At 49.0% G+C, this 15,329-nt stretch overlaps 1 protein-coding gene across 1 annotated transcript in view; it reads left to right on the forward strand.

Moving 5' to 3' along the window:
* Positions 1-15,329, forward strand: part of POU2F3 (POU class 2 homeobox 3) — a 43,574-nt gene continuing 28,245 nt past the window's right edge. Inside the window, exons 1-3 of the mRNA XM_062594639.1 lie at positions 1-286; positions 4,600-4,653; positions 5,470-5,538. Of these exons, the coding sequence (XP_062450623.1) occupies positions 1-286; positions 4,600-4,653; positions 5,470-5,538 (409 nt within the window). The remainder of the gene's footprint in view (positions 287-4,599; positions 4,654-5,469; positions 5,539-15,329) is intronic.

Raw genomic sequence — 15,329 nt, forward strand, 5'->3', positions numbered from 1 at the left:
ATGGGCCGGGCGCCAGGCTGCTGGGTGTCAGGGCACCCGCGGGAGCCGGAGGTGGGGCGAGGCGTGGTGCGGCGCCGCATGCTCGCCTGGCCCCGCGCGGCAACAGGCAATGGAGCTCTAGGTCCCGTGGGGAGCGGACCCACGCCCGGTTCGAGCGGCAGCCGGTGGCCGAGGAGGGAGGGCAAACTGGCAGCCCCTGGCAACCTGGGGCTGACGGCAGGAGGCTGGGCGCACCGCGGATTCCCCCCCGCCAGCAGGATGGTGAACCTGGAGTCAGTGCACACAGGTAAAGGGCACCGGAGGGAGGGTCGGGCTCGGGGCCCCTCGCGTGGCTGAGCTCGGGGGCTCGGGCAGGGAAAGGGGTTGCTCCGAGTCCCGTGAACGTTTCCCCTCCTTTCCCTTTCCCACGGAGTCGGCTGCGGTGGCCAGTGCCGAGTTCGGAGCCCGCGCTCCCACTTGGGGATGGACGCAGCCCCAACGGCGTTCGGGGCCCGCAGAGCCCCGCTCACGCTGCGGGAGCACGATGCACACTGCCAGCCCTAACGTGGGCTGGGGAGCAGGGAATGAACGTCTCCTGGGTACCTGGAAAATCGCAGGTGGTGCCTAAGCTGTGGGGCTGGTCACTAGGCTAGAGCTGGGAGGATGGCGAGGGGATGAGCGCATGGAGGGATGCAGGAAGGGTGGAGGGCGTGCGAGGGAGAGACGGGGCGTGCGACAAGAGGAAAAAGTTATCGACAAAGGGGGAGAAGGAGGGAGGAATGAATGAGGAGAGGGCTGTAGGAGGACGGGTTGCGTGGGGAATGAATGGACACGGATACTCAGGAAGAGAGGGATGCTTTCCAGCAGGTGGGACACAGACACACAGCTCAGATGGTCCTACATCTTCTCCAAGCATACTTCCCCTCCACGAAGAGCTGGGGAACCAGAGCAGTTGCTGCCAAACCTCTTGGAGCCATGCTGAGCTCAGGCTGGCCCTGACAGCGGGGATTTAGCTTCTGCCCTGTGCTTGGGCCCTGCGCTGGAGGGGAGGGACCATGCTGTGGGCTGAGGGTGATGCAGGGGGACGACCACAGTGACAGCTGCAGTGAAGACCAGATCCTGCACTGCCACATGGTGCATCTGGGTCCTGGTAGCCGGGTAGGGACCCGTGCATGGAGGTGATGCGTGCTGTCCCCTGGCCATGCAGGGCAAGGGGAAGGACACATCCATTGATCGGCCCCAGAGTTATTCCCTTTGTGTATCTGAATGAACTTCAGGGGTTTTGTGGTCCTGCTGTGTGGGGAGACCCGGGGGCACAGGCCCGGTGCTTTCTGCTCCTTGCTGTGCCCATGCAGACTGGCTCGCCTCCGGGGCAAGCAGAATTTGCAACAGTGCCACTGAAGGCAGTGGCAGCCTGCACCGGGCCTGCTGAGATGGCCAAACCCTGAGCTTCGTGGCCGTGTTGCAGCCTCTGCCCTGCTCCATCCACGGCCGGCGGGCAGCCGTCCGCGCGGGGCGCCGGGGAGGTGCGAGACTCGTCTGGGGCTGGCTCGGCGTGTGAGCCCGACTAGTCTGAGCACCTGCGATGGGCGTGCTTGTGTGCGGTGCCTCTGAGGGACGCGTCCCCCGCAGGCTCCTATCCGCCCATCTGCTTGGCTTGTGGGTGACTCTTTCTTCATGAGCAGATTCCCCAGATCGATACCGGGCTCTCTGTCAAAGGCAGGGGCAGCGCGCCCGGAGCGGCTCTGCCCAGGAGCAGCACCGAGCTGGGCGCACACCGCGCTGGCTTCCCCCCAGCCACCCCACCCTGCCACGTGCCAGAAAAGCTCAAACTTTAATCGGTCTTTTTGGCAGGCGGGGAGCCCAATCCAGGGCTGTTTTCCATTGCTGAGGCCGGAGTAACGCTTGGCCGTGGGCAGCTCGGCCGTGGGCTCCCCGGGCGGTGGGCGCTCCGGGGGGCTTGCGACGGCACGGCCGTTCCTCCGCCGGCCGCGCCGAGCCAAGGCGGCCGCTTCGGGCTCTGCAGCGCTCCTCCCCGGCAAGAGCGCCTCCAGCAGCACTGCTTTCCCGGCATCTACCACCGCCTCCTCCCCAGGCACCCAGGACGTTCCAGCTTCCTGCAGCCCTCGGAGGGCTCAGGCACGGAGAACGCAGCAAAATTCAGCAGGGTCCGTGTCGTGCTCTCAGCAAACCTGATTTCTCCCCGCTACCGCCACTGGTTTTTCTTTTTGAAGTCAGCAGGCTGGTTTACCTCAGTGCCCATGTCAGAACAACTAGTAGGAATAAGGGCTTGGGAAAGCTTTATTTGCTGACACCATTCATTTCAGCAAAATACAGATGCAGATATATCCCCAGAGAAGTGTCTGCACTGGTATAGTTTCTTTGGTCTGGGTGAAGAAACCAGACTATCTTTATTCCAGCTACGGCGGCACATATTTAATATGAACTAGGCCACAGTGGCAGCTCCTAATATGTCTGTGGTTGGGTGTTAGGCAGACCTAAGTTGCATTATTTTTCCCAAAGAGGTTTTTTTTATTAGCCTGTTTATTCTCTGTATGTTGGCTGCCTTGCAAAGCTGTGTGGTAGGAGCCTGCATTCAGGTGGACTTGAAGTCTCGCAGCCTGTTTTGGCTGGGGAAGTTGTTGGATGCAGGGGTTCAGACCCAGCTGTGCTTTATCACTCTCCCTGATTTTTAGAGGAGGACCTTCAGTGCCAAAAAAAAAAAAAAAAAAAAAAAAAAAGGTGTTTGCTTTATCTTGGTTGGCTTTATATCACATCACCCTCGTATACCCTCATGCATCTGTTCCTTGTTCTCAGGGACTCTCAAGGATGACTGCTGCAGTTTGCTATCTGTAAGTGTTCAGAAGCTGGTCAGCCCAATAGGGTTTGATCAAAAGGGATTTCATTTTCCTCCTATTTTTTTGAAAATACAGGCTATTTAAGCTATAATAACTTGTGTATGTTTAGTGGGAGGGGATTTCTGAAGATGAAGCTCTTCCCCTGTGCTATGTTATCTCACTTTATGTGTATGAGAGAATCTCGGTGGTTTTCATTAGCTCCTGGCTCCAGGAGCAAGGAATTTAGGAGCCCACGGGTAGCATATGATGTGCAATCAAGCTGCAGCTGTGGTTGCCCCTCTCCTCCCTGCTCAGGTTATAACGAGCAGAGGGGCTGATGGCCTGCTTCTGCTGCCAAGGTTGACGGGCCATGGTCAAGCCCTGGCTCTGATGGTGTGAAAGGAGGTCGCTTCCCTCCCGAAGCGGCCAGCGAGGGACGGAGCCCTCCGTGCAGGCTGGCAGGGCCCCCCGGAGCCCGCTTGCCCGTAGCACCTCTCCCCGGCCGCTCCGCAGGCTGGACCCGGGCTCCGGACCACCACGGGAGCGTGGGCTGCTCCTACCCGTCCCCGGCGCGAGCCGTCCGCCAGGGAGAAAGCGCCTTGCTGCTTGCTTTTGCTCTCTTCCCTTTTCCAGCAGCCGCTGGTTGGACCACTCCGTGTCTTGCTTGGTGCCTGTAAGACACTCGCTGGTTTGGGGAATTTGGTTAAAAACTATTCATGATGTGCTTTTTTAATAACGTATACATTCATTCATTGATTCGTGTGCCCACAATGAAATCTATATAAAATTCTTTTAATCTTGCAGGCTTTCTGACTAAAGCAAACACCAAACTTCTGTAGCGCTCAAGACTTTTGTGTTTTATGAGAACCTGGCTTTTTTTGAGATTCTTTTTGGCAACAAGCAAAGCTTTGTGCTTTGTAGACTGCCTAGGTTAGGGTCCTTTGGCAGTATTACAAGATAATTAGATGTTTATAGCTGATGATAACAACTCTTTACTATAGTAGAAGTGCTTAGAAGCCCCATTAAATGCTCGTTTCTTAATTGGAGAGGGATTACTTCAAAAGAAACTGTTTTCTTTCTCCTTTTTTCCTCCCTTCTTTATATAATTTAAAGAAAGAAAGTTTCTAAAGTATGAATGTTTCTGCACTCCTTCTTTGGTATAAAATTTCTTTTTTGACTCATCTGCTGGGGAAAAAGTTTCAATCTTCAAACTCATCAAAGTTATTCAGTTCAGACCAAAGAATAGGGGAATTTTCATTTGCACACTGGAAGTTTCAATAAGAAAAAAACACGGTCTGCCTGCTTTAGTATGAGCAACAGAGGGAATTAGCTGTAATAACCTACAGATTTCTCTCCCTTTTTGGTGCGTGGAAATAATACGAAGTGCATGTTGGAAAGAGGAAAAGGTTTGCATGATGCCTTTAAGAAGGCTTCCACCTGCTTTTTCTGCCCCAGTAAAACCACAGCAAACACTCGCGCAGCTTCTACACTGTTGTTATTATCAATGCAAACCGGATGACTTCTGTGGCAGCGATTGGCTGCAGGAAGCACATGCAAATCAGTCAGTTGGTTCTTTATATAAAAAAAAATATACTATTAATTTTTTTTCTACAAATAGACTGGAAAGAGTTAAAGGTCCCCACGCAAAGGGGAGAAAAGGGTGAAGGGGTGTCCATCTAAATTTGAATATTCTTCTTTCTTTATCTGAGTGTGTACTTTGCCTCTTTTATGAAGGAGAGGAGCAATCTGTGTAAAGTTGACTATTCCCACCCTTTTCTTGCAGCTGTCCCTGAAGGTGAGCATGGCCCCGGGTGTGGTGGCAGCCATCACTTCAAGGGTAAATGACGTTTTTTGGCATTGATAAGGTTGGAAGAAGATATGCTGGCACTTGGTGGCAGGGTGCACTGCTTGTTCCTGGGCTGGAGACAGTGCTCTAGCTTCTTCACGATTGGAAAGGGGTGGGAGCACAGACTTGAGGGAGAGAGCAGGGTAAATAGTCTGCAAATAGGGATCGGGCGTATTGGAAGAAACAGCTGAGTTTGAAAGGGACTGAGGGAAGACGGATGAGACCTTGCTTCCTCCCCTGAGGACATCTCATTCTGCCCCTGCCTCTCTGAGGACAGCCTTTATGGTGTGCGCTTCTACCACACCCAACTCATTGTCCTGGCTGAGCCACCACTAAGCCATAGGAAAGGACATGGGAGACCAGGAAAGCTGGGAGGGCTTCCCAGCTCCTGAAGGTGTAGCAGTGGGGGACAGTGTCCTGATTAAGCCTAAAACTGGGAGCCACACCAGCTAGCTGGTTGGGTAAGCCTGCTGAAAGCCCTGAGGAGAAGTCAGGGAGTCTAGGAGGGCTCCCAGTGCTCATTCCCCTTGGACTCTGCATGAGAAATGAATGATGCAAAAGGTGAGGAACACAACAGCAAATTGAGGCAGTGGGAAAAGGAGTGAGGGGGATGCGAAGAGCAACAGGAGGAAAGTGCACCCTCAGAGCTGATGAATATTCTAGTGACTATGTTGAGGAATCAGAAATTTGAAAGTCTGATGGTTTATTATAATTGCACGTTCATTTGTGCTATTTAGTGGAAGCCACATGTGCCTGTTGCCTGGGACTGCGACCTGTTATTAAAATCAGTTGTGCCTCCTTTTCCAGAGATCAAGATGAGCAGTGATGCGGCAGACTCCACAGACAGTCGACACGAACCCGACCAGGTGGAGCCAGGTAAGGAGAGCCAGGACATGGGGACAACCAGGGAAGCCATGACAAGAGAGGGGACAGAGAAGGGGGGGGACTTGGGTGCTGAAAGTTCCTGTCTGTGCTCTGCTGGTCTCCTGCTGCTGCTACCCTGCGCTCTTCCACCCAGCTTGGGAGTTCATCAAGAATGTGCTCTGAGCTAGCTTTGCATTCGTATCTTAATCAGTGTGCAAGATCCCTCTGTAACAGCAGTGAATGAATCAGTTCATGTCTTAGTAATGTCCTTGGTGGTTTCAGCATGGAAATAGGCTCATGTCTTGCCAAAAGAATAATGCCATTGAAGTATTCTTGGTCTGTTCGGTTTAACACAAACTTCATTGTATGCAGGGTTCATGTCAGCAATGTTTCCTTAGCCAAAACTCGCAGAGACTAAGCCTTTTTTGCTGCATACATGTAGAAATATGGAATTGGGAGGGACTTCTGGAATAATCAAACACAACTAGGTAGTTCCAGCAAAAATTTATCACTCTTCATCTTAAAATTTGATTGGGTTTCTCATCTCCGCTACAGCTACCTGACAGCCGTTCAGACTCTGGCTGTGCTGCGATTAGAAGCCCTGGTTTTCCTTGAATCTGAAAAGCTGAAGAACAGGGTGTTCCTCTGAGGGTTCAGCACTGGCATGAGTGTCGATCCCTGCCAGTTTAGCCACCAAGGCCGGCAGTGCCGCGGAGTGTCATCCACACCACGCACAGCAGTTTTCATTGTTACTTCTGACTGCTGCTGCTTGTAGTGCAGGACCTCAAGGATGTAACGCCACAAAAAGTCAGGGTCAGGTTCATTTTTAGGCAAATAAACTGCAGTAAGAAAAATAAACATTTTTAGCATTCATTAGTTATTTTGTTAACAAATGCATATTGCCTGAAGATGTGAGACTCATCTACAGGCTTAGAAATAAAAACTTTTCAAACCTAAATCTCTTAGAGAAACTGTCAAAAAATCTTTGCTCTTTGAGTAATGAAGAACCCTTAACTCGGGTGGTGGGAGGAGAGGAGGATTTGTAAAAGCAGATTGAAGCCTTAAATGTAATGATTCTACCATTTCTCCTTTGCTTGTGTCAACTGAAAGGAACTAGACAAAATGAGCTCTCAGTAAAGCCAGGCAACCCTGGGTATGTTTTAATGGGACTCAAACTACCCCTTTATTTACATCATACATTGAGGACTAGAAACCTTCTGTGCTCTCAGTTATTAGGTTGGGTTCTCTGACATAATCTAAAGCAGAGATAAAATCCGGTTCTATTCATGGCCATGAACTCCTACTGACTCTGGTAAGGTCAGACTTCTGCTCCTGGCTTTCAGTTGATCCCGAGGTAGTTTCTGAGATAAGTGCCTCAAAGCTGCCTAACAACAAACGTGTCCCCAAATTCCTGAGCTCTTTTACAAATCCTGGTAATTGCTACAGGGCCTTAAAGAGGAGTCAGATTCTCCTGAAATGTGTCATGGGTCTTAGCACACAGAGCTGATGGATAGCGTAGCTGATTCAAGATTTGGAAAGACTGGCCTATTAATTGAGTTGGGATTTTTTTTGTTTTGTTTTTGCTAAATGTAGTGGGCTACTCTCACTGCTAATATTGCAGTGAGTAGTGTTAAACGGATGACAAGCTGGCATCACGGCTGATCGGATAAGACATGCTTTTCAATACACGCTTCTTAGATAGCCAGTAGTGTTAGCTGTGGCACCTCTTTCTAGTGGAAACTGAGAAAAGAATGCAGAGAAGTGAAGTCAGTTTGTTTTAAAACCGGAAAAATATTTGCAAATGGATTAGCTCTGTTATGTCAGCCTTCAAATCAAGCAGGGAAAGCAGAACAAGTAAATCTCCTTCAGCTACAGGAGTGACGCTTCCCTGCAGCCCGATACAAGGAACCTGTTTAAAGCGCTCTATATCTAACACAGTTCCCAGAACAGGTCGATCTGTTCAGGACCCTCAGAAATCGCCACATTAGAGGTAGCTGTGGCAAGAGACATAGCTGTGAGCGAGCAGCTGCCTGTGGGACTTGTGCGTCCTCTCTAGCACCAGCTCAAAAGCTCTCCTCAAGGCAGCAGTCCTGGCTCCCCTGCAGGACTCCAAAAGCAGAGGCTGCTCAGAGCAGCCGTACACATGGTGTTTCGGAGCAGGTAAATACCTGGGAAGTGGCGACATTTGTCAAGATCGGCCCAACGGACAGCCACAACCAGCCAAGCCCGCTGAGGGTCTGCCTGAATGTTTACCTAAAACCTTGACAAATCTTTGTATTTTTATTTTTGCTCTCTTTCTGCCTGTTCTGTTTATAAACAACAAAGCACTTCGTCCTGAACTTCCCTGAAAGTTTTTATTTTCCCTGATATACATTGTCAGAGGAGTATTTACTGCAGTGCCAAATAGTTAGGCATTTTATTTACCAGATTTATGCAGGAAATTTTGTTTTCTAATGACTCATTAACTGAAGACCCATTTCCCTAATGAACTGATCCAATCCAAACAGTTCCCCAGGACTCTGGTCCCCTCAAGAGGACAGGACAGTTACCAAAGTACCTATATTATAGCTTACAAAGAACGGAAAAAGTTTTAGGTGTGGATTTACAAAGGCTTTTGATCACCAAACGATGCAGACTGGCTCCAAGAACAGAATTAAAAAAAAAAAAAAAAAAAAAAGTCTTGGTAAAGTTAGATGCCAAGATGCTTTCATAGACCAAGCCCTTGATCTAAAACTGATGCCTAAAGATCTGATGGGAAGTGTCATTAGAAGAACCATAATCTCAGCCTTTCATTTCTCTGCCAGTTCTAGGCTTACAGGCAAAAAAGGTAAATCGGGGCACTTTGTAAGTGTTTAAAATAATCATTTTCCTTTTTCCACCTCTTTTTATCCACCTCTTTTTTTCTGCCTCTTTTTCCACCTCTTTTTTCCCTCGCTTTTTTCTTTCTCCCATGCTTTCTTTTCCCCCACTTTCTTTTTTCTCTTCTTTTCCTTTTCCACTCTTTTCACTGCTCTATTCTTCTTGATTTTTCTTTCGAAATTGTTAATATTTTTCATCTTTCATAGGAGATTTGGAAAGCTAGGCTTGTTTTTATTTCTCATCCACGTCAATTTCATAGAAAATATTTTAAAACTTTTGGTAACATTTTCTCCAGCAAAAATATTTGATTTATTTTCCCCCCATGTCTCCTAGCTGCAGTGAAATTTTCCCATTTTGGAAAAAGCTATTATTTAAACATCAAAAAAAAAAAAAATGTCTTTCTAAGCAGCCACCCCCTCCCCAGTCCCGTGTACCTTGTGCCCCCCTTAGCTCTGCCCCTCTTCCCAGAGCAGGCGAGAGAGGGGGCAGAGGACCGAGCAGGGGCCGGCCGGGCCGTGCCACCCTCGGCTCCGCCGGCGCCTCGCTGCCGGCGCGCGAGCCCAGTCCCCTGGCCCGTTCGGTGGCCGCGCGGTGCTGGTCGGCAGGCCCCTGCCTCCATGGGGGGTAAGGGTGAGCACGAGGGCTCGGTGCTTGGCTGTGAGCTCTTTTCATCTTTTTTGAACTGATGAAAGCCACGCCAGCAAGTTCTGGGTTGTTTTTTTTTTTTTCTTTTTTTTTTTTTTATGGGAACTGTGGGGGCTTGGCACTGCCGAGTGTCGCCCCTGGTCTTGCCGCCGAGAGGCAGCGATCTCCCCCTTCTTGTGGTTTCTCTGAGCCGTCGGTATCTGATGCAACAAAACGCTGAGGTGGGACTTGCCTCTGTCTGTCTGTCTGTGTCAGACACTTGTTCCCCGTTTATCTGCCTGATCAAACAGGTTACACCAAGCAAAGCTACTTCCCTTTGATTTCATCTGCTGAGGCTACGGGGGGGGAAGCCAAAGCTCCGACGAAAGGGCGATAGGGAAGCTCTTCAAACGCAACCACGGGTAACTGAATAGCCGCGAGCGCTCGGAGCACCTTCCCTCGCCGCCCGGCACGGCGGGGAACCGGACGGCAGCCCGGGGGGCACGTGCAGGGTGCCGCGGCGGGGACACGGGCAAGTGCAGCGCAGGGGAGCCCCGTGGAGCTGTCCCCGCCGCGCGAGCAGCTCCCACCCGCCCCAGGACGCGGCGGCTGGGCTCTGGTGGTGATTTGATTATGGTTATCTAACCCTCATGGCTTGGAAAGCTCCTCTGCTGCCTGAGGAAGCAAGAGAGCAGACATCTCTCTGAAGCTAAGAAAGACCTGTTCCACTCAACCGGCAGCACTCGTCACGGTGGTAAGGAGCTCTGATGCGTCTGCTGCCGGGGCCTCGCAGAGTGTCCTTCCTTTCCCTTGAGTGTCACTGCCTGAATCCTCACCTTCACCCAGCTTATGACTGTGCCAAGGCGTCAGCAAGAGACGAGCATCTTCATCCACAGCCGTGGAAAGACACCCACGGTCCCCTGGCAGTGAAGGCAAGAAAGCAAGAGCAGCTCTGGAACTGGCCACCAGAATCTCCCACCCAAGCACTAGACCCCTCCGGTACCCCCACTGCTGTCTGCAGTGCCAGTGCGGGTGGCATCAAGCCCATACCAGGGTGGCAGAGCCCTTGTCTCCGTGCGTCTCCCTGCTGCACGCTACCTGGACATACTTAATCAGTCAGTTTTTGTTCCTCAGCTGCAAAGTGGAAGTCCTCGTCTCCTCTCCTAGCTCCTTGTCAGAGTGTGAGCAGTTTAGGGTGGGTGCTGCTCTCCCTGGAGATGGGTGCAGCGCTCAGCAGAGTGGGGGTCTGCTATCCGCAGGGGTCTGGGGGCTCTGTTGTTTAGCATATTCCGGTTGTAGGTTTTTAAGCTTTCTGGTTAGGGTTTCTTTTAAACTCTTTGGCTCGGGCTTGAATAGAGTATGGGGCCTTTCACCTCTGCATCAGCTTGTAGCTCAGGCCAAAGCAAAGGCGCCTGCACTGCGTTATCCTGAGCAGCGCGATGGCTTGTGTGAAGGGAGGCGGTAGGCACTTGGGTTATGCTGCTTAGTGCAGATGGGCCCTCCTTGGCAGATTCGGCAGGTGAACTAAGCAAGGTGCAAGCAGTGAGCTTTTCTCTCCTGCCTTTTGTTGCTGCCTCTTCAGATCTGGCTGGAAGCAGACTGTCAGGCCAAAGTCTTTTGAGGAAACTTGATGTGCCCCAGCGCCGTGCTGAGCCTCGGCCTTGGCTACGCCTTTGCTCTCCGAGGCTAGCTCTCCCTCGTGAAATTTCCCTCAAAGCCTCCAGGATTTCTCTTGTCTTTTTCCCCTCCAGCCATGAACAACCCCAGGACAAGTCCCAAATAAATAAAAGCAGCAGCAGTCAGGCTGGAAACAGCTGGTTGCTATGGCAATTGGGCCTGCTCATGATTTGCATAAGGCTGATGATTTTCATAGCATAGCCACATTTAAGGCAAGCGGGAGAAATTTCCATATTCCCAGCTCCAAGTCAGTTGGGGTGTGGGGGAGGCCAAGAGGGGGATATTTGAAATTCAAATGAAGGTGATTAGGGTTTGAGGTTGAGTTACTTTATTTTTTTTTTCTTAAACATCCTATTATGGAAGAGGATGAAAAAGGATAGGGAGGGGAAAGAGGCACAAAAGGCTGGTTTGACTTGAATTAGAAGGGCAAAGGAAGAGCTGGTCTGATCTGCCTCTTGCCTCTGGTCTAAGGGAAGAGACTTGCCCTCTCCCAACACCTGCAGGTGAAATGTTTTCTGTGGGAACAACTGGTGCCTTCAGGTTTCCTTCTGAAAGTTGCCCGAGTCTCCCACACTCCCTGTCCTGTTTTCTCCCCTCAGTCCCCACCCTACATGAAGGGTATATCACGTTCAGAGCTGTCGTGGAACTAGAAGATGTGATTTCTTTGAGGCCTTGCTGATGAAGGAAAGGTATATTTGTAACGAAGGGGTAGCCACCCAAATGAAACATTTTGAGCCTTCAGTGAAAGTTTCCTCTGAAGTCTTTGTAGCCATCTAACTGAGTCAGGACAGATTCACTTTCCTTGCTAGGTGGCCACAGCTTTCCTGTGGAGATGCTTGGTTTTGTCTGTGCTTTCAGTGTTAACGTTTGGCATGAAAATTGCAGCCCTAGTTGAGTGCCTTGAAAGCTCCCTGTCTGCTTTACTCTTTCCACTGCTTCCTTCAAAAAACACTTCTTGAAGTAAGCCTTGGCAGCAGTGAGCATCACAGCATGGCACGTAGGGAAGGCACCAGTGTCTGCTCTGCTCCAGCTTCTGCTCTCCAGCGCAGCTGGATGCAAGCGGAGGGAATTAGGGTTAGCTACTGCAATGAAATCAGGCAGTTTAAGTGGGGTTCATGGAAGGAGAGTTTGTACCACCCAGGGCTTTGCCTACAAGTTCTGCAAAAGTTGCTGCTCTAAGTGTTAGGAACAGCATAGTGATATTCATGACTTGATATTCACTTGGGTCTCCAAAGTGAATTGAAATACTGAGGAATTCATTTGACGTTGAATATATTTTCTGCTTAGTAGAACCACATCCTTTTCAGTACAAGTTAGCATTTTGTGTCATTTACAGCCTGAGTGTCAAGTATTTTCTGTAGTTATGATGAATTACTGCCACTTTTTTTCTTTACCCACTCTTGGGTGATCTTTCAACTTTCCGTATTGTTTGAGGTGAGAGAGTTGATTCTTGTATCAGTTAATGGTAATGAATGAATTTCTCAGCTTCTAGCAAAGGCACGCTGGAAGGAATTCTGCGGCTATCCTGCCTTGTCAATCTCTAACAGCATTGTGCTTTATCAGCAGAAGTGCTAAAATACTTTGGGATAGGTGAGATTAATCTTAATTTTAGACACACAATACTTTGATGCTGAAGCCTGATCTACTCATCCCAGGTACTTTGTAAAGTCAATGATGCAAATTGGTATTTCCAGGAGGTGATTCATGTCCCTGCTGTCTATTCTGGGGGTGAGCTGAGTTGCCCTCTGGAAGCGCCTGCTTCCTTTCCTTGGCTGTACAGGGAGCCTAGAGCAACTGGCTTAGAATTAGACACTTAAAAGTCAGACTCTTAAGCCCAGGCAGCTGAATCCCCTGCCTAGTGTCTGCCTGGCATTCTTCCTCCATCATCGTTCAGTTGTTCTGAATTTCCCTCCCAAATGCATACTGTAAAAAACTGATTCCCTGTGGGAATTTCCCAACACCTGTTGAAGACTAAAATCACTTTCTAAATCCCTGTCCTTCCTCGCAGCCAAGATCAAACTGTGAGTTGAATTAAGTATGTAGTTCGGTGGAAAGAGGAATAAAGTGAGCGTTCTGGCTGTGGCCCTGTTTCTGTTATCAGGCGGGAATCCATGGGTGCCTGTCACTCCCCGTAGGTGACACCTGCATGTTACTGCATGTGTTTGTTTTGCTAAGATAAAGGTGTGCTGCAATCTTGATTTTATTTTCTCCCATTATGCTGCTTTTATCCTCAAGTGCTGGACTGGCTCGGCAGCTTTCAGTGGGAAACGTGTCATTCTGATAGAGTGTCTGTATTCGGTTTTAATAGTAAACAAAGCATTCCAGGCAGGGGGAATAACAGGGGGTAGGGGGAAATCCATCCGGAACTGCTCTGCTGCTCCCATCCCCAGAGAAACCTCCCCAGGCAAACTCGCACCAGATCTGATGCCAGTGCTATGCAAAGCAGCTGCCAGGTGAACCAAGGAGAGGAGCATAGTCCTTGTCTGCTGTGCTGCCAGGAGCCAGTTGAGCTTATCACTGCCTTATTCCCTCTGTCCAGAACTTCCACAATGTGGGGAATGAAGGCCTGTTTGAGGGGGAAGCTCCCTGGAAGTGTAGAGCAAGGGGCTCAAAGCAAACTTTCTCCATTTAAATCCCAGGGCTTCCCTTGTTTGATGCAATTTAAGGAGAGGAGGACTGTGTCTGCAGTCTCTGGAGAGTTTAGATCCCATTGTGTCTGGGTGGTGTAGCAAGATAGCAAGAGGCAAGCTGGCTGGCATGAAGCTCCACTAAAATTAATGGAGTTCTGGTTTTTGGTAACACTGGCAGTTTTCAGCAGCTGAGAATCTCCTGCCACCTACACTTGCCTTGCTTTTTAGCTCCTGGAGCTAAAAAAAAAAAAAAAAAAAAAAAAAAAAAAAAAAAAAAAAAAATTTAAGTGCAAATCCTTTCTGTTTGAACAAACCATTCATTTAAGAAGAAAAATGACTACTTTGGTGTGAGTTTAATGTTGATAGAAACGGAGAGGAAACTGATTCTATTTTTAAAATACTTGTAGGAAAGTTATTGATTGAACTGAAGAAGAGAGTTGTTGTCCTTATCACATTCAAACCATGGCTTACAGCTGAAATTATCTTAATTCTACTTGACATACAAGCTTTTACTGAAATAGAAAAAGATGAGAATTGTTTGCAAATCAATCTGTGCATAAATACTCACTGGTCCTGCTGAAAAGTTGAAGAGATTTGTGTATCCAGTTCCCATTTACATAACCACTGGGAGTAGAAATCACCTTGGTGAATTTTAAATATCTTGCTACTGAACATGTAAGCCTTAACCATCTGCCCCTGGGCCCCTTTGTAGGCAATGAAGAGAAACGGTCATCTCCAGAGGGCTGTTCATCTCACCCTAAGATAGATCAGATGAATGGCCTCTGGAGGTGCCTATTGCTCTTCCTTGTCTACCAAGACAGCCTGGGGAAATTAGCTTCGACTTAGACACCCAAGATATGACTTATTTAATGTCAGTCTCTCATGCATATTTCCAGCATGTTCGATTGTCACAAAATACCTGGCTGAGGTGTTCTCAGACATCCCCTGATTTGGGGTGGGTAGTGCAAGAGAATAGAGCTTAGGACTTTGAGGAAGCTGTGTCAAGCCTTGTAGGAGAAGCAGTAGAGAAAATGAAAGATGAGCGTCTATCATCATCTGCATTTGATTATGCAAGGAGTGAAAATTAAAAGACAGGAAGCTTAGAAAAGGAAGGAAGAATGTGTTGAAGAATTTAGACCTGAGTATTTTGAACCCACTTTGTTTTTGGCAGTTCTGTTTGGAAACTTTGGCTCCAGCCATGGTAGAGATGTATGGAGTGAAATGCTGTTCCAGCTGTGGATCTTGAGTTCCAAGTGTTGGGTGTATGGTGGGTGACTCAGACCCATCATCACTGGAACTTAGGGATTTCCCTCCAGGTCTTTGAATCCTGCTTCAACAAAATGTTGCATTTGAACATGAACAAAACTCCTCCAAGAAATCAGATTACCTTTTATTTCCTGTTCTATTCTGGCAACTAGGAATTTCATTTCCCTCTTCTCTCCTTCTTGCCTTTCTTCCCTTCAGCTACTGCCTTTATATCACATCAATCCCCTGTGGGTTTCAAAGGCAGAAAGAGCAGGCCTTGAAGATCATCACACAGTCCTGCTCAGGTGTGTTGATACAGATTGTGATCATCTATTAACACTATCAGCATTTCCATCATTTAAATATGAAGTCGTTGGCTCTTGGGGCTTAGTGTTGGAACGCAATGAATGAACAAATTCCTCAGGCAGGAGCAGCTGGAGAGAGGTGGTCAGGGATTGTTACAGCAAGAGGAATGGGGGGCATGGAAGCACGTGGCAAATTGGAGGTTGTAGCAGGAGTGGGGAATTAAACGGAGAAGATGAAGAGCTGAGATTGGGAAGAGAAAAAGCTTTGAAAAGCGGGTTGGAAGGAAGACAGGAAGTGAGGGCAGGTTCTAGCACAGCAGAAATGCAGGCAGGATGAGGGAAAGATCCAAGGCTGGATTGGGGCTGAGTTGCAGGAGATGAGAGAAAAATCAGGGAGATGTCAAGGCATAAAGAGGAAGCACAACGAAGCCATCAGAGCAGGTCAGCAGCAACACCTTGCACT

The sequence above is a fragment of the Rhea pennata genome, chromosome 24 (genome assembly GCF_028389875.1).
Source record: "Rhea pennata isolate bPtePen1 chromosome 24, bPtePen1.pri, whole genome shotgun sequence".
Lineage (NCBI taxonomy): Eukaryota > Metazoa > Chordata > Aves > Rheiformes > Rheidae > Rhea > Rhea pennata.